This window comes from Podarcis melisellensis (assembly GCF_964234715.1).
Source record: "Podarcis melisellensis genome assembly, chromosome: 13".
Taxonomy (NCBI): Eukaryota; Metazoa; Chordata; class Lepidosauria; order Squamata; family Lacertidae; genus Podarcis; species Podarcis melisellensis.
Genome location: NC_138545.1, coordinates 8,714,201 through 8,737,539, shown reverse-complemented (window position 1 = coordinate 8,737,539; position 23,339 = coordinate 8,714,201). Strand labels below are relative to the sequence as shown.

General features: G+C 40.5%; 1 protein-coding gene and 1 long non-coding RNA gene across 6 annotated transcripts in view; one reads left to right on the top strand and one right to left on the bottom strand.

Moving 5' to 3' along the window:
* Nucleotides 1-5,549, bottom strand: part of LOC309355930 — a 39,715-nt gene extending 34,166 nt beyond the window's left edge. For 2 of the 5 annotated variants that reach the window (XR_014162639.1, XR_014162640.1), the window contains exons 1-2: nt 4,165-4,882; nt 1,084-1,210 (exon numbers count right to left, since the gene is read on the bottom strand). This is a non-coding gene — a long non-coding RNA (uncharacterized lncRNA). Of the gene's footprint in view, nt 1-325; nt 735-1,083; nt 1,211-4,164; nt 4,883-5,428 lie in introns of those variants that run through there. The other 3 variants (XR_014162637.1, XR_014162638.1, XR_014162641.1) reach the window with 3 other exon arrangements.
* A 7,710-nt stretch (nt 5,550-13,259) lies between these two features.
* Nucleotides 13,260-21,304, top strand: LOC309356000 (vomeronasal type-2 receptor 26-like; the record flags this gene model as incomplete). Its single annotated transcript, XM_081887175.1, has 7 exons — nt 13,260-13,399; nt 14,614-14,905; nt 15,834-16,694; nt 17,860-17,939; nt 18,270-18,459; nt 19,500-19,626; nt 20,406-21,304. 7 exons carry the CDS (start codon nt 13,260-13,262, stop codon nt 21,302-21,304), a joined length of 2,589 nt encoding a protein of 862 aa, XP_081743301.1.
* Nucleotides 21,305-23,339: the final 2,035 nt, after the last annotated feature.

Genomic DNA, 23,339 nt, shown 5'->3' with positions numbered 1-23,339 from the left:
GATAAAGGACAACCAAACACTGCAAAATAGCAACATGCTGAAAGTAATAAACTTGGCTTCATTAAAGCTATCAGGTAGCCTGCGGGCTATAAAGGCCACAATGAAGCTGGTAAAAGCCAGGAGACCCATGTATCCCAGGCCACAATAAAACATAGCAATGGACCCCTCATTACATTGCAGAATGATTTCTTCAGTTACTGAGTGCATGTCTACATCAGGGAATGAGGGAGAGGTTGCTAACCACACAATACAAATACTTACTTGGATAACACAACAGAAAAGGACAATGGAATGAGACAGCCTTTTCCCTACCCACTTCCTCATACTGGAACCTGGTTCGGTGGCCATGAAAGCTACAACCACAGTGTTGGTTTTGGCCAACACACAAGAAATGGCCACTGAGAAGATGATGCCAAAAGTTGGTTGTCGGAGCAAGCAAGTCACTTTGCTAGGTTGGCCAAAGAATAGGAAAGAAGAGAGAAAGCAGAGTAGGAGGGAGACGAGGAGAGTGTACGTGAGGTCCCGGTTGTTTGCTTTGACAATGGGGGTGTTTCTATGCTTAATGAATATTGCTAGCACAAAAGTTGTGACTAGAGAAAAAGAAATAGCAATTGAGGCTAAGCTGATCCCTAATGGTTCTTCATAAAAAAGAAAGTTCAGAGTTTTGGCAACACATCTGTTTTTGTTCTTGTTTGGATACTGATCTTCTGGGCACATGAAACAGTCGTCCATATCTGAAAGGGGGGAAAAAATAGAACAAGTTCACATTCCAGTGGCAATTTATTTAAGATTCATGGTGAATTTCTCTGCCTCTCACATGGTAGCTACTGCTCCTATTAATTTGAATCCATTTGTTCAAGGGTTAGCGTATTGGAATAGAATGTATCTATTATAGTGATGTACAGCATGTAAGAGTTGTATTAACAAATGGAATACTGGGAGTGACGGGAAGCTGCATAACATCCTTTTGGGCACATTCTGGCACTCCAACCATGAAATTAGGCAAAAATCAATATATCAAAAGGTGATGTATAACTTCATTGCCTAACAGACATTTATTCTTTCTTTATGTTCATAACATACCACTCTGGTTTGAAATCTTCCCTTCTGGGCATGGGACACAATCATAGCAGCAAAATTTTGACTCTTCCTTCCTTTTCTTCTGATTGCCAGGGTGACAGTAGTCATTGCACACAGAAATAGGCACCACCTGTCCACAAACATAGAAGATTTTTTAAAAAATAATAATATAAAAAGTTCTGCTGTTCAAACAAAGAAATTGAATACTCAGGTCAGTAATGCACCCTAAACAGCATCAGTCCAGTATACCTGAAGTAGCTTCTCCACCTGCATCGTTCTGCCCCGACACTGAGGTCCAGCTCTGACAGCCTTCTGGCATTTCCCTCACTATGAGATATGAGGTTACAGGGAAACAGGCAGAGGGCCTTCTCGGTGGTGCTTCCAGGTGGAACGCCCTCCCATCAGGTGTCAAGGAAATTAGCAACTATCTGACTTTTAGAAGACATCTGAAGGCAGCCCTGTTTAGGGAAGTTTTTAATGTTTGATGTTTTATTCTGATTTTAATCTGTTGGGAGCTGCCCAGAGTGGCTGGGAAAACCCAGCTGGATGGGCGGGCTATCATCATCATCATCATCATCATCAGGATATAGCCTTGATATTGCCCTGTTCCTCTTCAGGGGTAAGGAACTTTTTTCCAGCAGTCAAACGTAAAAATGTGGGGCTTTCATACTAACTGCAAAATTGGACAATGAATGTAACGCTTACCTGCGTAAGTGCAGCTAAGTACACATGCATACACCAATGAGAGGGGGCATGACCTGGTAGGTATTTGAGGACCAAACAGATCTGGTCTGCATTAGCCTCTGGTACTGAGGTTCTCCACACACAATGTCAGAAAGTGTAGCTTCAAGCCCTGCCTGGATATGCAAGGGACTGACATTCTTTCCCCATTCAAAGCTTTGTTCTGGTGACCACAACCCAGTAGAAATTGTGATGGCCAACTTGTGGCATCATAACAATTTTGTTCTGAAATTTGTAGAACCCTCCCATATTTAAGAAAGACACAACACCAACACTTCACCTGCCAAAAATACAGCATTGTTTTGGCAAGGCAAAATGTTGCATCTGAATTTTGGATGCGGAGGGCAGTAAGATTCTCTAGGTAAAGGTAAAGGTAAAGGACCCCTGGATGGTTAAGTTCAGTCAAGGTGCCTATGGGGTGCAGTGGTCATCTCACTTTGGAGCACATGGAAACACCGTTTACCTTCCCGTCACAGTGGTACCTATTTATCTAGGAACGCAGGTGGTGCTGTTGTCTAAACCAAAGAGCTTCTTGGGCTTGCTAATCAGGAAGTTGGCAGTTCAAATCCATGTGATGGGGTGAGCTCCCATTGCTTTGTCCCAGCTTCTTCCAACCTAGCAGTTCAAAAGCATACCAGTGCAAGTAAATGAATAGATACTGCTGTGGTGGGAAGGTGAGCAGCATTTCTGTGTGCTCTGGCACTTGTCACGTTCCTCCATGCACCGGTAGCAGTTTAGTCATGCTGGCCAAATGAGTCAGAAAGCTGTCTTTGGACAAACTCTGGCTCCCTTGGCTTGCAGCAAGATGAGTGCCCCACCCTGTATTTTCCTTTGACTGGACTTAACCTTTCAGGGGTCCTTTATCCTTACCTTTTCACCTATTTATCTATTGCACTGGCATGCTTTCGAACAGCTAGGTTGGCAGAAGCTGGAACGGAGCAACAGGAGCTCAACCCGTCATGGGGATTCAAACTGCTGACCTTCCAACTGGCAAGCCCAAGAGGCTCAGTGGTTCAGACCACAGTGCTGCCTGTGTCCCCTTTCATATTCTCCATGGTCCTATCCAGTAGAAACAGAAATGATTGTACAGAAAAGGGGATTTTCATGTACCCAAATGACGCATCCGGAAAATGAAGGGAAGCCAAAGAATACCCTAGAATCCAAACCTGGTGAATACCATTGTACCACACAATCATGTCCTCATGAATGATGAATTCTTTTCCTTCAAGAGCTTCAGGATCTACCCATCCAACTTTCACTTGATGTAAGGACTTGTTTGGGAATGTGACAAAATTCATGATGTCAAATCCACCCCCTATTTCTCTTTTATCATTAAATGAAACTGTTTCTCCAGCTGAGTTATTAAAATAAATTCTTTGAAGAAAAGAGTGGAGCTAATTGAAAGAGAAAAAGACACAGCATAATAACATAGTGAACATTTACAAAAACGCACCTTAACCAATATTGTTTAAATAGCTTCATCCAACAAAAATCAATACATAAAAAGAGCTATTTTGCAAAGACCAAGGAAAAATATATGCTGCAAATGTAAAACTTCCGTGGTATTGGCGGTTAGGCATTGGCAGGCGTTAATTGTTATGCAAATGAATGGGGGGAAGGAAGCGCCATCACCTTCCTCCAATGAAAAGGGTAGTCCGGTAGAGGACTCCGGGGGGCGTTGCCTTGTCCGAAACCTAGGGAGGTAAGGGCCTCCGGCACGCCCCCAAGCAGTGACACCCGTGGGATCCTAGTTGGCGTACTTCAACAGGACTCCCACGGCTTGTGGATAACCCTTCCCGGTCTCCATGCCGGGTAGTCGATAGGAGCCAATGCCTAAGGCCAATACCTTTCAATTCTGTAATCAATAAAGTTGTGGCCTTTTTATGCCCATTAACCTTAAACAATGTGTCCAGTGTCTTCATTTCTCATGGGGGAGGGGACTTGCCATGCAACAATATTATTGTTAAGTTACAAGCGTCCATTATCTGTACTTTCTGGAAATGAGTCAAGGCATTCTTCTTTTTCATGTGATTTTCCAGACTGATGAAAAGATCTCTGCCTAGGTGCTCATTTTCTGTTGTTTTTAAGCCTTAACTCTGCTTTTCTTCTTCTAATTTAAAAATCATTGTAGCTTTTTTTTTTAATGATCATCTTGGGAAGGCAGTGCACAAATCCATTATTATTATTATTATTATTATTATTATTATTATTATTATTATTATTGTCAATATTATTATCATTATCATCATGATTACATTAGTTAGTTGTGAGTGGCTATCCATATGTTGTAGCGCCTTGCACAAATTAGTTCATTGAAATAAGGTTTCCTTTCCATGATGTTACCTGCCAAGGCTGTGGCTCTTGAAGTTCAAATCTTTTATAGCGCAACATTATCCGGTCCTTCATTCTAGAAGAGTAAATGGCTTGCAAAGCATGAGCCACAACGTAGACAGCATTGTAGATACTGTAGCTGTGGCCAGCCACACTCATTTCAAACAGTGGCTCAGGAAGGCTCTCCAATCTCTCCTCACCAGTACATGTTTCATTTACTTTGGTTGGCTCATGAAGAGTCGGAAATGTACAGTCAAATGCTTGCTCCCAGAAGTCCTTGAGGAAACCATTTCCTGAGGTCCAGTAAGGCTTTGCAACCTGAAGAAAATGCTTGAACCCTGTAAGTTCTTTTGAATGACTTGAGAACGCAATGGTGCCTTGAAAGAATTGGAGATCCCATTCTCTTTGAAAGCCTGCTAATACAAAATCAGTCTGGGTTGTCAAGATCCACACCTTTCTTAACGACATGATTTCATTATTTATAGGATCCCGCATAACTATAATTACTGTCAGCCACGTCAGTGTCAAAGATTCTCCATAGATGATAAATGTACTGGCTTTATCATCTGTGAATGGTATATAAATATTTGAGGCTAGGTCAATAAGATCACCAACTGCATTGAAATGGGGTACGTGTGGGATTTGCTGTGTGAAGGCTGAGCAGATTCCATTCTGGTAAAACAAGGATTGCATTATCCGTAAGAAATGTTCTCCACTGTTATCATTCACAGTAAAGAGTCCAATCCATGTCCATCCAAAATGCTTCAGTAATGTGATAATCCCCATGTACTCTTGGGTTTCATTGGGTACCATGTGGTACAAAGAAGTAACCTGTCTTTTATTGCTCTCCTTTGAAGGCAATGAACCATATGTCAGCTAAAAATAAATGATGAAATAGGTTAGAGATGTGTTAAGGCTGTTATAAGTGAGAATGTGCTTGTTTGTCCATGAAATATTTCCTGAGTTGTTTGTAGGTTCTGTGAGTATTATACTAGGAGTATTTCAGCTAAACTTTCTAGAGATATGGAAACAGTATACCATATCTAGGAATTGTCATCCCTCAGGAATTGTAGAGGGAGTGGTTTCTTCAATTCCACTTTTTATCAACAGTTGTTCAGATATTGTATTCAGGGATCAATGGAACCCCAAACCCCAATAACTCAGAGTCCCTCAATATGAACATTTTTTGCTTCCATCTGCAGCATAGGGATGGCAGACAAATGACACAGGAACAGTGATATCTATGGAAATTCTCATGTCTCCAATACATTCCTACCTGTGGAATGCTGTACAAGTCTAAGATGTCTGCCATATGGAAAGACGTGTCAGAGCCAAGGCCTCCAATGATGGCTATGAGGTTTTTCTGGGTGTCACATTTGTAGTTGGGGACAAATCTATGCAACTTGAAGAGCAGACCTAGAGTGCTACAATAGGTCATCCTTGCATCATAGTAGCTGTCATGGATATGGAACCCAAGTGTGACATTGGGTAAGATCTTTGGATTCTCATTGATCTCCCTCACAGCAAATGCCACAGCAATGGTGTGCTGGTAGAATTTTGTCAGCATTCTGCAAACAAAGCAAATTAATTTACCATTTAAGAAGTAAAGTTTACAATGCAGGAAATAAACGTATTATTTATGAGCTAACAGACACCTTCCTCCTTAGAACACATATAATATAGGCTGCATATTCTGCATAGTGTTTTGACACCTCTTGGAGTCTGACTTTCTGCTGCAAACCACAATCCCCTGGAAACAAGTGGGGTTTACTCAGGAGTAGGCATATATGGAACTGCATCATATTTTTCCTGTAAGACCTATTGCAGTCGTTAAGAGTCGTCAACAGGCTCATCACAGCTATCTGCCAATCACCCATTCCCACCACCCTTCTAAGTAATACCCCTCCCGACCTTCTCACTATATAGAAGGGTCTGGAAACTTCTGTTTCAGTGTATCTGAAGAAGTGTGCATGCACACGAAAGCAGATACCAAGAACTAACTTAGTTAGTCTTTAAGGTGCTACTGGAAGAAAAAAAAATTGTTTTGACAATGGCAGACCAACACGGCTATCTATCTGTAACTGCATCATATTTGTTACACTTATTCCCATTTATTCCCAATAATTTAATCTGACTTTTTAAAAAAAGATCCATTCATTTTAGTGGGAGGAAACTTACAGTGCAAGCCTATTAATTTTAAATCAGATGACCTATGATGATGGATGAGTAATATGTAAGATGGCAGTTTTAGTCTGAATACAATCCTTAATCTTTAAAGTACCAGAAGGTTCTTCCCTTGTTTTGGTTAATGATTGGCTATTGAGTGATAGCAATTAATTTCAATGGTTCTACTCTGAATACCACCCAGTGATTATGTTTCCCCCTTCAATTTTTTGTTACTAGCTGCTTGGGTTCAAGAAACATGAAGTTGTTTGTGTGTGTGTGTGTGTGTGCAACAAATAAGCATCCTGCAAAATATCTTAGAATGATGCACAAAAATCAGTGCGCGCACACACACACACACAGAGAGAGAGAGAGAGAGAGAGAGAGAGAGAGAGAGAGAGAGAGAGAGAAATGAAGTGTCTACTGTCACCTTGAAGACTAATAAACCTAATATGGGTACACTTTTGTAGATTACAATCAATTTCATTAGTTCCAAGAAGTGTTACTCTCAGATATCTCTCCTTGTTCCTATGTTCCTTGCTAAAAATAGAAACATTCCTATTATATGTTCTATTAGTTTACTACTAAAAAATCAGCTTCTAGTTGACTTTCAAAACATAACACAATACACTAAAAAAAGCAATTAAGCTCAATAAACACAACAACAATGAAATATCAGCAGTATGAATACACTAAATGCCTGAGAATATACTGGAATAAAGTCCATATGTACTGCCCAAAAGCTTAGCAGAATGCACAAAATTCAAAATGTGATTGAGAACGAGGAGCTGGCCAACAGGATTTCTGTCAGTTATCAAGACAATTCCCCTGTGAACTGACGAAGCCCAGAAGAGTGGGGATTGATCCTTACTGTGGAACCTCAAACATTTTCTGCGAAGGGTGCTCCTTGAAATCACTTTCAGTGAAAACGTAAAATATCTGAGAAGTAATTGCACCAATGATGAGGTCACCTGGCAGGTACCACTCATGGGGAACAAGGAGAAGATTGGTCACATCATCTAGTCTACACACCATGGGAGGAAGCAGAAACAGTAACACCAATAGTGGCAACATACTGTCAACAAAGTTTCACTCTAAATACAGTCCTTCCTTTCCCCATCCATATCACCTGCCTTAGTTAAATAGGTTTTGTTGAATGATGTCTGAGTGTGTCAATACAGCTGCAGAAGAATAATTTATCAGTTGTATTTTTACTATTAAATGATTGACTCTGAACATCTTGATTAACTGCTGAGATTACAAACACTTTGATATGACATCTGACCAGTATTATAGGGGTGGGCAGAAGAAACATCAGGAAGGCTGCTAACAAAGCTCTGTCTGCCTTATGCTCCTATGTCCAAGGGGGATTATTTATAAGCACTTTCAGGCTTACTTGTTGATTGTTTCATGATGCCTTCTGGGCAGTCTCTGGGCAGTGCCCATTTTTTGTGATTTAGATACAGTAATTGCAGGGAGAGAAAATCACTTATTCAGAGATTGGATCCTGAGTGGCCCTTTTGATAGAAAACATGTTGGTCCATATGCCACCTCTGTTCTTTAGTGGCACAGAAAGTTGTGGATTGGTTACAATTTTCTCCAAAGAGCAAATGCCAAAGGGAAAGTCAGAGTGAGGCCATTTTCTTTGGAAAAACAAAGCATTGCTAAATGCTAAAAATAATGTCTACAGAGGTACCTCGGCTTAAGAACTTAATTCATTCTGGAGGTCCATTCTTAACCTGAAACTGTTCTTAACCTGAGGTACCACTTTAGCTAATGGGGCCTCCTGCTGCTGCCTCCACACTGCCGCTGCGCAATCTTTGTTCTCATCCTGAAGCAAAGTTCTTAACCCAAGGTAACATTTCTGGGTTAGCGGAGTCTGTAACCTGAAGCGTATGTAACCTGAAGCATATGTAACCCGAGGTACCAATATATATATATATATATATATGCAGGTTTTGGTGTCCTCGGGTGTCTTCCCGTGTAAAAGTTGGGGTGTCTAGGCGACGTTTCGACGAGGTCTCACTCGTCATCTTCAGGCTGGTGCTTTCGGCTTCTTGTTACTGGAACAGAGCAGGATCTCAGTGTTTGAGTTCCTATAAATACTGTTGAGGGGGTGTGGTGTATAGCCTCCAATGTTCTGGGCAGAGAGGAAGTTCCCAGGCTAGTGTGCCTTTTCTTCTTTTGTTCCTTAATTACTTGAGGGATATCTTGAGTGATTTCTTGAGTGATATCCTGAGTACCACTTAGGTGGGTCATTAGGTGTGGATTAGTTGCTAAAGTCTTTGTGTCTTGACCTCTTGAACTTTGTGAAGAGTTTTTCTGAGAAGATGGCTGTACTGCACTTAGTTGTGCTCTGGCTTGGCTTCGTGTATAGGGGCGAGCTGTGGTTTTGTGGCCTGTGTCAGTCAGATCTGTGTAGGGATTGCAGGGGGGTGCAGCATCCGGAGGTGCCACCATGGTTTGGCTACTGGATGGTGTCTGTAATTTATCTGTGGAGAGGGTCTGGGTTTGGGTCTGGTGTGGTTGATTGGTGATGGCGTTCTGTGTGCCTCTGGATCTGGTGTCAGTTTTTGTGGGGAGGGCTAATTTCCAGATGTCTGGCAAGCGGGATGTGTCGTCACGCTTGTTCATGTTGTGAGGGTGTTTCTCTATCTCGATGGCTTCCATGATTATTCTCTTGTGGTGATGTTCCATGTTAAAGAGCAATTTGGAATCTGCAAAATTAATTTCGTGTCCTGTTTCTTTCATGTGTTGGAAAAGAGAGGAAGTTTTTTCTTCTTTTTTGACGGCATTCTTGTGTTCTGCGATACGTGCATTTATTCGTCTGTTTGTTTGTCCAATGTACGTGGCTGGGCAGACTTTGCAGGGTATTTCATAGACCCCTTGGTTTTCCAACTGGATTTTATCCTTGGGGTTTCTGAGGATATTGGCTATTTTTTGGTTGGTGCAAAAGGCTGTTTTGATATTGTGCCCAGAACATTGGAGGCTATACACCACACCCCCTCAACAGTATTTATAGGAACTCAAACACTGAGATCCTGCTCTGTTCCAGTAACAAGAAGCCGAAAGCACCAGCCTGAAGATGACGAGTGAGACCTCGTCGAAACGTCGCCTAGACACCCCAACTTTTACACGGGAAGACACCCGAGGACACCAAAACCTGCATTCCTGTACCCGTGAAAATCTACGAAAGCATATATATATATATATATATATATATATATATATTATATATATATATGCAGGTTTTGGTGTCCTCGGGTGTCTTCCCGTGTAAAAGTTGGGGTGTCTAGGCGACGTTTCGACGAGGTCTCACTCGTCATCTTCAGGCTGGTGCTTTCGGCTTCTTGTTACTGGAACAGAGCAGGATCTCAGTGTTTGAGTTCCTATAAATACTGTTGAGGGGGTGTGGTGTATAGCCTCCAATGTTCTGGGCAGAGAGGAAGTTCCCAGGCTAGTGTGCCTTTTCTTCTTTTGTTCCTTAATTACTTGAGGGATATCTTGGGTTACGAAGCTAATCCAAAAAGAAACACCCCCCAAAAACCAAGACACAGAAGAAAACAATGGCATGGCCCTCCTTCCTTATATCAAGGGCACTACAGATAAAATTAGCAAAATCCTCCATAAACACAATATCAAAACAGCCTTTTGCACCAACCAAAAAATAGCCAATATCCTCAGAAACCCCAAGGATAAAATCCAGTTGGAAAACCAAGGGGTCTATGAAATACCCTGCAAAGTCTGCCCAGCCACGTACATTGGACAAACAAACAGACGAATAAATGCACGTATCGCAGAACACAAGAATGCCGTCAAAAAAGAAGAAAAAACTTCCTCTCTTTTCCAACACATGAAAGAAACAGGACACGAAATTAATTTTGCAGATTCCAAATTGCTCTTTAACATGGAACATCACCACAAGAGAATAATCATGGAAGCCATCGAGATAGAGAAACACCCTCACAACATGAACAAGCGTGACGACACATCCCGCTTGCCAGACATCTGGAAATTAGCCCTCCCCACAAAAACTGACACCAGATCCAGAGGCACACAGAACGCCATCACCAATCAACCACACCAGACCCAAACCCAGACCCTCTCCACAGATAAATTACAGACACCATCCAGTAGCCAAACCATGGTGGCACCTCCGGATGCTGCACCCCCCTGCAATCCCTACACAGATCTGGCTGACACAGGCCACAAAACCACAGCTCGCCCCTATACACGAAGCCAAGCCAGAGCACAACCAAGTGCAGTACAGCCATCTTCTCATAAAAACTCTTCACAAAGTTCAAGAGGTCAAGACACAAAGACTTTAGCAACTAATCCACACCTAATGACCCACCTAAGTGGTACTCAGGATATCACTCAAGAAATCACTCAAGATATCCCTCAAGTAATTAAGGAACAAAAGAAGAAAAGGCACACTAGCCTGGGAACTTCCTCTCTGCCCAGAACATTGGAGGCTATACACCACACCCCCTCAACAGTATTTATAGGAACTCAAACACTGAGATCCTGCTCTGTTCCAGTAACAAGAAGCCGAAAGCACCAGCCTGAAGATGACGAGTGAGACCTCGTCGAAACGTCGCCTAGACACCCCAACTTTTACACGGGAAGACACCCGAGGACACCAAAACCTGCATTCCTGTACCCGTGAAAATCTACGAAAGCAAATATATATATATATATATATATATATATATATATATATATATATATATATATATATATATATATATATATATATATAGTGGTATGGTACCTTGGGTTACATACATATATGAAGAAAAAGTAGTTGAGGTTTTAAAAAGACTTCCAAACATTCCCATTTTACGTTATCTGTTTTCAGTCTGTAACCTGAAGCATCTGTAACCTGAAGTGTCTGTAACCCGAGGTACCACTGTACTGCCAAAGCCATGTTCAGCTACAATTTAACCATGCAACAAATCACTGGCTAAAAAAAGTATGGAATTGACTATAGGGGGTAAAATTGTAGATTTAATCTCAAAGAATGTCTAGGGTTGGCTTGACACTGAGCACCTATGAAATTTATTTCATTGTCATTTCTAACTTATTAAAAATAAATAAATGAAATACTAAGTGACTTATTTGTTTTATAGTAGCATATACAGAATGCAAACAAACAAGCAAATGCTATGTTAGAAACCCACTTGTAAGCAGTTGCCAGAAGGCTATCAAATCAGCACATGCATGAGTGGGAAACTGCTTGGGTAGACTGATATGATCACCAGCTGGACCAGTGGTCAGGAATGATGGAAGTTGTGGTCCAACAACATATGGGGACCCAGCATTGAGAAAGGCTGCCTGAGAGCTAGAGAAGGTGGTACATGGGAGTTGAGGTAAATTGCAGGTTGCTGCCAGAGAATTTTGTGAATGCTTCTGGGATTCCATTCAACAGGCACTATTAATGTGCATTGAAGCAAGGTGAAACTACATCAGAGAGGCAGCCAACAGCACAGCTATGTCAGCAAAAAAGAGCAGCAGATCCCTGATTGGTTTGAGGATAGCATTAAGAATATGGAGCTTGTTTTCGCTGCAAAGTGCAAAGTTCTTATGAACTGCAAGTGTGCACTGGGAAAGAAAAGGAGTGATGCCTAGCAGATTGTGAGGTAATGTGCCATTGACTACTGCTTAAAACTGTGTCAGACTCTTCAACTCAACAGGGACAACACTGTTGAGAGGCAACACTGTCATAGAAAGGAACTGAATCAGCATTAGAAGCAATAGGAAAACTGCACCACTGAAAACCTTGCCTAGAGAGATCATCACAGACTGCAGCAAGCAGATGAAGAGATGGGCAGAGATCTATCAGAAACTGTACTTCCTCATGGGAAAACAAAGTCTCTCAAACAGCAATTGAAAACATCTAGACTCTGTCTTGGAAGAGCTGGATGTCCCCCTTGCCCTTGAAGAGCTGAATCTATGCACATTTGAAAGATGAAGCCTATCACACTCAGAAGTGAGCACCATGAAGGAATTAATCAATAATAATAATAATAATAATAATAATAATAATAATAATAATTTATTATTTATACCCTGCCCATCTGACTGGGTTTCAAATACCACCAGCAAATGTAGCATGGAAAAGGTGACTAGCAAGCAGACTATGTTCCTCTGGCTTAGAGTTAATGAAAGAAAGCAAAGCAGCTAGTCATAAAGAGTTTATTGGACCCCCACCCCCACCAATCTGCCAGGCTGTGTCAATTTGTAGGCCAAATAGACAAGTGGTTGTCACTTTCCAGAGGTCCACAGTGACACTCCTGTTCATTTGCGGAAGTTTCATTTTTTGTGGGCCTCATGGCAGATCTCTGTAAAGGGAAATGAATATTAGAAATCTTTGATAACTCCCAAACAATGGATTACTATCTATCTTTAAATTGTGCAAATATTATTCAACATACAAGAACAATTACCTCCAATAAGTCACTTTTGGTGATATATTTTATTTTCACAGACTCAGTTTTCTGGCTGGCTTATTTTATTTAACGTGCTTTTTTCTATGCTGAGACCCAATAAACCCCCCCCCCCCTACTAAGTAGGACCAGATGAAACTTTGGCTGTGATAAGGTAAACATGATTTTCTTTTGCCATCTGAGAGAAAGACTTCATCTTATAACTGGCAATTATCTCTTGTGTAATCATCAAATTAATCACAGACATTTCTGCTTCTCTTCTCCATCCCAGGGGAGTGAAAATAGCCACATGCAAACTATGAAGCAAAACTGGAGGAAGCAATCTCCAGACCCTGTACCATTCACAGCTCATGCTGGATCCAAGGCTCTCTCAGACTGATCACTGATTTCCTTACCCTAAGTGGACCACATTTTCACATGCATTTCAGTGAGACTTTTCTCATCAAGAATACTTGAATGATAATGTGCAAGTTTCCTATTGCTCAGTGTTCTATTATGGATCCACTTCCAATTCTGCACCAATATTATCAGTCTGGGGACTTCATCATTGGTGGCATCATGTCTCAGATTTATATATCTTCAAGTATATTAACCTTCCGTAAACCTCCCTCTCCTGAATTTTTTGATGACATTTTGTAAGGAATTGTGGTTTTTATATGTTAAATATATGTTTAATAAGTATATTTCTGCATTTGACATATGATGATTAAGAAGATGGCAATGATTTCTACTAGACTTCTCTCATTCTTAGTAGTTTAGATGCTTATTGGGGGTGGGGTGGAAGATCTTGAGGTGTACCTCAAAATTCTTTGTGCAAATTATGCCAACATTAGATTCAGAATTTCAATTTATTAGGTAGGTCAAATTTGCCATACTCATTATGAAATTATCACTAGACAGCAGACACAATATTATTTAATTTCGCTTTGTTAAGGTTTTGGAGCTATTACCCATGTGAAACTTTGAATTTGAGAATCCATATTTGACATTTCTGAAACCTGCCATGAATGGTTTATCACTAAGATTTGGAACTGACCTTGTTACCAGCTTTGGGCAGGGCTGTATGAATGGATGACCAGGCATTTTCAATACATTAAACAGTATAATATATTATTACTATCATCATTAGGTACAGTAATAACAACAATGATAGTAGAGTTGGCAGGAACAACTACTTACATTCTGCAACATAAAGTTCATTCCTACTTGAAATATGGCCCTAGGTCACATTCTGTTGTGGTATATGCACAAAATATACATATACTAACATAACATTGTATTGGTAGAAACCTTTCTCTTTCCTAAACTGTTGCCATATTGGTGATCACAATAAAATAATAAAATTGTGGGGGAAAGTAATTTTTTTTGTGATTTCTCCCATGCTCATTACATATTTCACTGGATTGAATCTGTTCAATAAAGGATTCATTGGCAGTATTGTGTGATTTTTGACAAATAGACAGGGAAATATGTTGATACTGAGTTTTTCAGGAAACAATAGCAGGGGAAACAGAGTGTTGTGCTTGTATCTGCGCAAAGAGGTTGTTACTTATCAACATCAAAGCCAGTGCATTTTTTTCTAAAAAAAATATTAAGGGGTACTGTCATTTTCCTATTCATATTGAAATACTGCCACTCAATGAGGCTGAAATTAGATTCACAAAATGTTCAGGGGTATGCGTACCCCTGCATACCACGAGGAAAAAAAAGCATTGATCAAAGCTATGTACAGGAAATCCAAATTTTCACATCTATCTATCTAATCTGATCAAATTTCCATGGACTATGAGCAAACAATCTATTTTTCTGGGCATGCACTGTTATACAATATATTTTGCTTTTCTTTCAGGCCAATGACACAACTCTATCAGCATGTGCTGGCCTTGACGTTTGCTGTGAAGGAGATAAATGAGAATCCACATATCCTACCCAATGTCACACTCGGCTTCCACATCTATAACAACCATTTCATTGCAAGTTGGACCTATCAAGCCTCTCTTGAACTTCTATCCAGGCAAGGCAGATTTATCCCTAATTACAAGTGTGATGCTGAAACTATTCCAATAGCTGTCATTGGGGGATCAAACTCAGACTCAGGTCTCCAGATGGCCACCATCCTGTGCAGGTACAAGATGCCCCAGGTAAGATGTGTGTGCCTAGAGCAAGGATGGTAGTCTTTGATGATATCCCTTCAGGCTGAATATTGGTACTTGTACTTGAGCATCTTTTAAAATAGGAGATAAATCACAAACCTCAAGGATAAAACAATTTTGGCCTCAAGAGAACAGGGATATTTTGATACTGGCTGAAGCAGTTATTTAAAAAAGAATAGGTCATTGGTAATATTTTAATGTATTTCCATGGATACTGAAAAGGGGATTTTAATATATATGCAAACCTATGTGGAATACCTAGGGGAAACAAGGTAAAACCAAGGTTAAAAAGATAACGGCTGTTCAATTTCCCATGACAGGGTGAGCTCTCATTGCTTTTTCTCAACTTTTTCCAATCTAGCAGTCTGAAAGCATAGCAGTGCAAGTAGAAAATTAAGGGACTCAATTCTGCACTGAACACCGTATTAAAAATTAGTATAATTACCTGCACTAATAATGTAGCTGTTCTTTAAGTTTCCACACTCAGCAAAACAAGAGTGGAAACAATCAGCCAACCTCCAACTGCCACCCCTCCTAACTAAGACTAACACACAAACACACACTTTTAAAGGGAGTTAACAAAACAACAAGACAATGATTCAACATGTCTGTGACCTTAATGGGAACCACAAGATTTTGCAGATGTTACATTATATTGCATAGGTTCTTTTTCCCCCAGTACAATTTATTCTTTGTAAAATACATTTTCTAAAAGATAAAGTACAAATACTAACAGTTCCATGCTAACGAAAAGGAATGAAACGGTGGATTATCCCTACTGATAACTACTAATCAAATTAACTTAAATTTACTTAAAAAATGAAATTTGATTTTCTGTTGAATTGGTGCTTCTTAGCACATTTTTTCAGCACTTTTCTTTTATACCTAGCTCAACTTTTGTTGCCCTTCCTTTTAGCTAATCTATGGCTCTTCTCCCATGATGGAAAACAATGTGCAAACACTTTTCTCCCAATGGATGTCCCCAGATGGGACACATCAGTACAATGGGATACTCCACCTTCTGCTGCATTTCAGCTGGATGTGGATTGGGGTGCTTTCTCTGAGTGATGACACTGGAGAGAGATTTGTACAAAATGTTCTCCCCATGTTTGCACAGAGTGGCATCTGCTTTGATTTTATAGAAAGATTTCCTCAAGTTAAGTTTTCTGGAGAGTTCAGTCAAATGGTGGCTGATGGTTCTGAAATAATCCGCATTGTTAAGGAAAGCACTGCCAGCGCTGTGGTGGTTCATGGTGAAATTTTTACCATTATGGTAATGAGAATGGTGCCAAAGCTTGCAGAAGCAGATGATGTACCATTTAAGGCCACATCAAAAATCTGGATAATGACTGCACAGATGGATTTCACATCATTTCCCATTCAAAGAGGATGGGAAATAGATATCCTCCATGGGGCTCTATCCTTGGCAGTTTACTCAAAGGATCTTTTAGGATTCCAGAAATTTATTCAGACGAGAAACCCTACCATAGAAAGAGAGGATGGGTTTCTGAAGATTTTCTGGGAAGAAGCATTCATCTGTTCATTCCCCCATACTCATTTGGATAAGAACCATGAGACATTCTGCACTGGACAGGAGAAGATTGACACCCTTCCTGGGACTGTTTTAGAAATGAGCATGACTGCACAAAGCTACAGTGTCTACAATGCTCTATATACTGTGGCACATGCTTTGCATACCATGCAATGCTCCAAATTCAAACACAGAGCAATGGCAGATGGAATAATGGGGAACCAGCTAAACCAACATACATGGCAGGTAATGCTCTGATTCAATCAATGCAAAAGTTATATAAATATATACACATTGAGCTAATGGTGGGGTCTCCTCTTGCATATTTTTAAATTATATCTTCAGAGGCCAAGCACATGTATTCCTGCTCGGTGTACCTCCATGTCATCATATATGCAGGAAACTAAAGGTTTGTCTCATCGTGCATGTCCCAAAATGTGTCTCTTGTTCCTTGATTTCTCTCTACTGTCTTTCTTCAGTCTCCCTCTCCATGCAACCTTCTCAGACTTCTCTTTTCATGATCTATCCTGGAATGCCTTTCTCTTTGTGGTCTCCTTCCTTTCAAGCCCATTCTGTAGCATTCCATGCTGATCATATCCCCATCTCCAACACAAACCTTTTATGCCGGCTCCCTCAGCCTGAAAGCAAAATTAGCACCACAACTCCATAGTCACCTTTGAATGGACTCAGCTGTCCAGGGGTCCTTTACCTTTATCTTACATTTTTAAAAATGTATCCCAGGCTCCAACCTGGTATTCCCCTATCAGCTTTCCTGCTACACATTCTTTCAGAAGATTAAAACAGGTGCACTTCCATCTTCCCTTTGTGTCATCCATTGGGCCATGCCACACTGATCTTGATCATTCACCTAGCTGAAGCACCATCCCAAATTACAAACCAGCAGATAAATCAAAAGACCTGCATCAGTATCTGCCCTCCCCCCCCCGCCTTGGACAACAGGTGTGTGGTAGGTAGCTATAGTTTAGGGGAAACTGCATCACAAGCCAAAATGGGTGGCGTGCCATGGAGAGAACAGATGTTCACAGTCATCACTGTGCTTGAAGATGACAGTGGATTGAATGTGTGTTGGGAAACTGAGACTTATATGGGACAATACTAATGTGTTGGGGAATCATTCTATCAGAAACAACTGGATATTTCTAGAAGGTTCCAGAACTTTCTTTTATATATGGGAGTGACACTCTGAGCTTATTTTGTGTCAGCTGCAAGTGCCAATAAAAATATGAAGTATCAGCCTGTAGTTTGCAGATGCCTGATCGCAGACGTCTAACCGAAAGGTGCTGCCTGTAAAAGCTACTGGAGGACTGTTCCTGTTATTTACGATATACTCGAGATAAGATAGATTTATTTTTTTTGAAAGTGTGCTGTTAATTGCTGTTTATTTTAACAGTTGAAAACTATTCTTTGTTACTGTGATGCTTTTACCCAGTTGGGGAATAAAGAACTTTTGACCGAGACTTCACAGTTTTGGTGAGTCATCTTCAAAACAACTTTTGTCATTGTTCACCGTTTCCAAGAGAAAGAAGACAAACTCTGTTAAACAGTTTGAAAGAAGTTTTACCTACACACAAGAATCTTCACAGCAAAAGAGTATGGTAGCCTCTAATATAATGCACTGTAGGTCAACTGGTCATTCCATATAATGATGTGTCAGCTTTTAAACAAATCATGAACCAAGCTCTCAGGTGTGAAATATAATCTCACTCATGTCATAAGGAATTCGTTTGTAGATCATCATTATCTTTCCCCACCCCCAATTTAGCTCCAACACTTTCTGAGAAGTGTCTCCTTCAACAATAGTGCCGGAGAAGAGATTTCCTTTGACCAAAAGGGAGCATTAGTAGTTGGATTTGATATTATCAACTGGGTCACATTCCAAAATGAGTCCTTTCTTAGAGTCAAAGTTGGAAAAATGGACCCACAGATTCCCCTAGAAAAGGGGCTCACAATTAATGATGATGCTATTGTGTGGCCCAGCAGCTTTAACCAGGTAAATTCCATTTTAGAGCTTATCCAGTCATTTCCCCAGTGTTTAATCTGCTCTCTTCTCAGATCAGTATAGACTTGGCTAGAAAATCCATTGAAATTGCTCTTCTCTGGGCGTCATTTCACCAACCTAAAAATATACATTCCAAATGAGTTATGGCAACTGTGATAGGGAATAATTACAGATTAACACAGGCCTGAAAACATCTGGGAACATGAACTCATGAACTGAAATGCATAGTCGAAGTTTGATGAAGCCAAATAACTATTGATTCATTACGATGTTACTAATATTCTAAATAATAGTAATTTTAAAAAGAATTATACATTGTGTATACTTTCACTCACAGTAGTTGCTTGTAAGAATTTCGGGGCCAAGACTCATCTTTTCCACCAACTTCATACAGGTGTGAGTAATTTGCTGGAGTGGTGCTTTCATTTATTTGTTTTAACTGGGTGTTAGTCCAGGAAAGTAAGACAAATCAAGAGATGATGTGGTAAATAGCTGAGGCAGTAGTGAGTGAAGGGCACACTTTCATCACCTTACATTAGCTTTCACTGGGTCACTGGGTGAGCCCTGTTGACTTGGCATGCAAACTGGGGAAAACATTGAGCCAGTGAGTCTGCTACCTGCTTCTCACAAGAAGGAAGTATTCCTTCAAATTCTTCACTCCAAGGGTGCAGGCATTGGCTGTAAACAGGTCCAGGAGAGTGGAGTGACCTGATCCCTCCTGCCTTAGAGAACTTTCTGCCCAGTCTCTATTTTGATTGCCAAATTCAGTTTGATTTGCACATCATTATATTCAATAGATATAAACTTCTTCCCAAAATACTGTGTTTTGAGTCTTCTCTTTAAGATGTGTTGGTAAAGGCAGTGTTACCAATGGTATAATTGATTCTGCAGCTGCATGAAAAGTGCTATCAGGGGCTGGAGGTGGCATTTTCCTATATTGTTATGCTTTTCTGAACTGTAGATTTCGCCTTCTTTGTTGTGCCAGCAAGATGCAATCACTGAAACCATTATCTTCTTTTATTTTTGTACAGACACCACCTCTTTCTTTGTGTAATGAGAAATGCACTTTAGGTTACACCCGGGCCAAGAAGGAAGGGAAACCTTCTTGCTGCTATGATTGCCATCCATGTCCAGAAGGGAAGATCTCAAACCAGAGGGGTAGGAGATGTACTGGGGTTTCTTTAAAAATGATATCAGGATTGATATTACTGTGGAGATAGTCATGAATATACAGAATACACAAACACACACACACACACACAGAGAGAGAGAGAGAGGGAGAGAGAGAGAGAGAGAGAGAGAGAGAGCGCTATTTCTTACAGGGTATATTATTTTCTTAGTTGTCTTCAAAAACTTGACAGCAATAAAATTATTCAACATATCTCTAAAGTTTACTGTAGAAGATTCCTGTTTATTCTCTATTGAATTCTCCTATATTCTCTATTGAATTCTCCTATATTAGACCATAGAAGTGGTCTAATTTCAATAAAGTCTTGGTCCCAATAACTCAAGCTACAACAAGCAATCCTCCTATAGATCATCTCAATTATCAAGCTGGAATAGAAGAGTTCTATCCAATACTCTTGATCTGAAATGTTTAAGGCTCTGTAAATTAGTACAAGAACCATGAATCTTCCTTGATAATTGATGATTGGGCAGTGCAGATATATTAACAATGGCCATGTGTGCTCTCAGCTATGCACGACCATTAACAGGGGGGAAGCGATCACAGCCCAGGAAAGGGCCATGATAGCCCTTCACATGGATCCAATATATTAATTGTTGGGGATCATAACCAAAAGTGGCTGCTCAATATAAGGTTATGTCCTTTACTTACCTAGGAGTCATAATTCAAGGCTTTTCAATTTTATGCATTATTTCTGCCAAGCATGACAGAGAAGATTTCCATGTATAGAAACCTGTCTTTTCCTTTCCAGACATGGATGACTGTTTTGAATGCCCTGGCGACCAGTATCCAAACAATGATCAGGATGGATGCCTTCCAAAACAAATAACCTTCTTGTCTTATGGAGAAGCTTTGGGGATAATTTTGGCCACTTTGGCTCTTTCCTTTGCTTTTCTCACTGCTTTGGTGCTTGGAATCTTCTTGAAGAAACGGAATACTCCCATAGTCAAAGCCAACAACCGGAACCTCACCTACACTCTCCTCATCTCCCTCTTGCTTTCCTTCCTTTGTGTTTTGGTATTCATTGGCCAGCCTGACGCACTGACCTGCCTCTTTCGACAAACTGCTTTTGGCATGATCTTCTCAGTGGCAGTTTCTTGCATATTGGCCAAAACCAGCATTGTTGTTCTAGCTTTCATGGCCACCAAGCCAGGATCCAAGATGAGGAGATGGGTGGGAAAACCATTGTCCACCTCCATAGTCCTTTCCTGCTTTCTTCTTCAAACCACCATTTGTACTTTGTGGCTGTCAACCTCTCCCCCATTCCCAGATTTAGACATGCATACCATGATGAAGGAAATTGTACTGTTCTGTAATGAGGGGTCAGTCCTCATGTTTTATTGTGTACTGGGCTACATGGGCTTCTTGGCTATTATCAGCTTTACCATGGCTTTTCTAGCTCGGAGGTTGCCTGACAGCTTTAATGAAGCCAAGTTTATCACCTTCAGTATGTTGATCTTTTGCAGTGTTTGGCTGACCTTCATCCCATCCTACCTGAGCACAAAAGGAAAATATATGTTGGCTGTGGAGATCTTCTCCATCTTGGCCTCCAGCTTTGGGATATTAGGCTGCATCTTTTCCCCCAAATGCTATGTTATTGTGCTGAGGCCCGAGCTGAACACCAGGGGACAGTTAGCTAGAAGAAACTAAGAATCAGCATAACCAAATTATCTAAATGACATTACCTTTAAATTTCATTGATTGGTGAAGCGTGGCACACCCTCACAGCTTACAAAAGCAATGGGACCTCTGAATGGTTGAATCAACCATGTGTTCCATTAAGTCAGGAATGATGATGCCATGAAAGTTGGGAAATAATGTATCAAAGTGTCTCTTGGAAGAGTGTTAGCCAGCAATTTTATTTACTTCTAGTAAGGTTCAATTCCAATAAATCATAATTCTCCAAAAGAACTTTCATGTTTCTTGTATTGTTGCTTTCAAGAGATTTATTGCCCCTTTTGTGTCATATTGATTGTTTAAAAAGAGGATTAGATAAATTCATGGAAAACAAAGCTATCTGTTGCTAGCTTTGTAGCTTTATTCACAAACAGTATTCCTGTCCTTCCCCATCTTTAAGTTGTGAATAGATTATTCCAAGTCTAGGAATAATTACTTAAATTGGTTTTATATTTTCTTTTTATGTACTCAGTTTTCAGGATGACATTTTTCTTTAACTTATTTTTCTTCCCTTTAATGAAACACATTACAGCTTTCTTCCTTTCACTACTATGTAGGACAAACTGAGACATTAACTATAATAAGGTAAATATGATTTTATTTTGGAATGTCATAAAAACCCTCAGTTCAGGAGTAGCATTTATCTCTCTTCTAATAATCAAATGGATTGTAATCATTTCTGCTGTTTCTCCCCATACCAAGGGAGTTTCAGAAGTTGCATGCCAACCACGAACCACAAGTGGAGGTTGCAATTATTAGACCTTGTGCCATCATTGGCTCATGATGGAGATCTATAAGGCTTGCTTAGACTGATCAATGATATTCCAACACTGAGCAGACCAAATTGCCATGCGTTTTCAGGGAGGCCTTCTGAGCACAATTCAAAATGTTGGTGCTGACCTTTAAAGCCCTAAGTAGTCTTGGTCCTGTATACCCGAAGGAGCGTCTCCACCTCCACTGTTCAGCCCGTACACTAAGGTCCATCTCCAAGGACCATCTGGAGGTTCCCTCACTGTGAGAACTGAGATTACAGGGAACCAGGCAGTGGGCCCTCTCGGTAGTGGCACCTGCCCTGTGGAATTCCCTCCCATCAGATGTCAAGGAAATAAGCAACTATATTACCTTTTAAAGACATCTGTTTTTAATGTTTTTAATGTTTAATTCTGTTTTGTGTTTTTAATATTTGGTTGGGAGCCACCTAGAGTGGTTGGGGAAACCCAGCCAGATGGATGGGGTATAAATAATAATGTTGTTGTTGCCAAAATCACTTGAAGGACAATCTACAAGGAGATTTCCTAAAAAGTCCTTCAAGATCCCAGTATATGTGGTATTTCCATCAGTGTTGCTGCCTCAGGCTGCCTTCTTCACAAGAGTTTGTATGTTTATGCAGGGTTTGTGAAGCTTTGATACCTCAAAACACTTTGTGCAAGGTTAATCAGACTTAGATTCAGAATCTCCATTTGTAAGGCAGGTCTAAAACGAGCATGTATCCAGAATAAAATTATCACAGGTCAGTATAAACAATAAAATTCACTTTCACTTCTTTAAGAGTTTTTGCTTATCTGCCATGAAATCTGAAATTCCATTTTTTGCTTTTATCAAATCTGTCATGAATGGTTAATTCCTCAGAATAGGAGGGGATCTTTTGATCAGCTTTGGACAGTTTTGTTATGACACTGCCCATACATTTAAGTTGTCCATTATGTGAAGTGTCCCGGGCCCCCCCCATCTTTTCCCACTTTAATTTTGAGCAGTTTGGCTGCTGGGCTCTGGGTGAAGGATTTTACCTCCCTCTTGTTGCCTATCACTAACGTCTCCTGAATAACATACAAGGAACTTGTATTTGAGGATTGCAGGGGCTTTCATGAACTTCTCCTGCTGTTTGTCTTTGATCACTGCAGAAGGTGGCTATATTGGCAATCCCAATGGGCTCCACCTCTCCTTGCCTTTTCTAGCTGCTGTGGGAGAAGGGCTTTCCTCTGTGCTCCCTGGCAGTGATTGCTCAGAA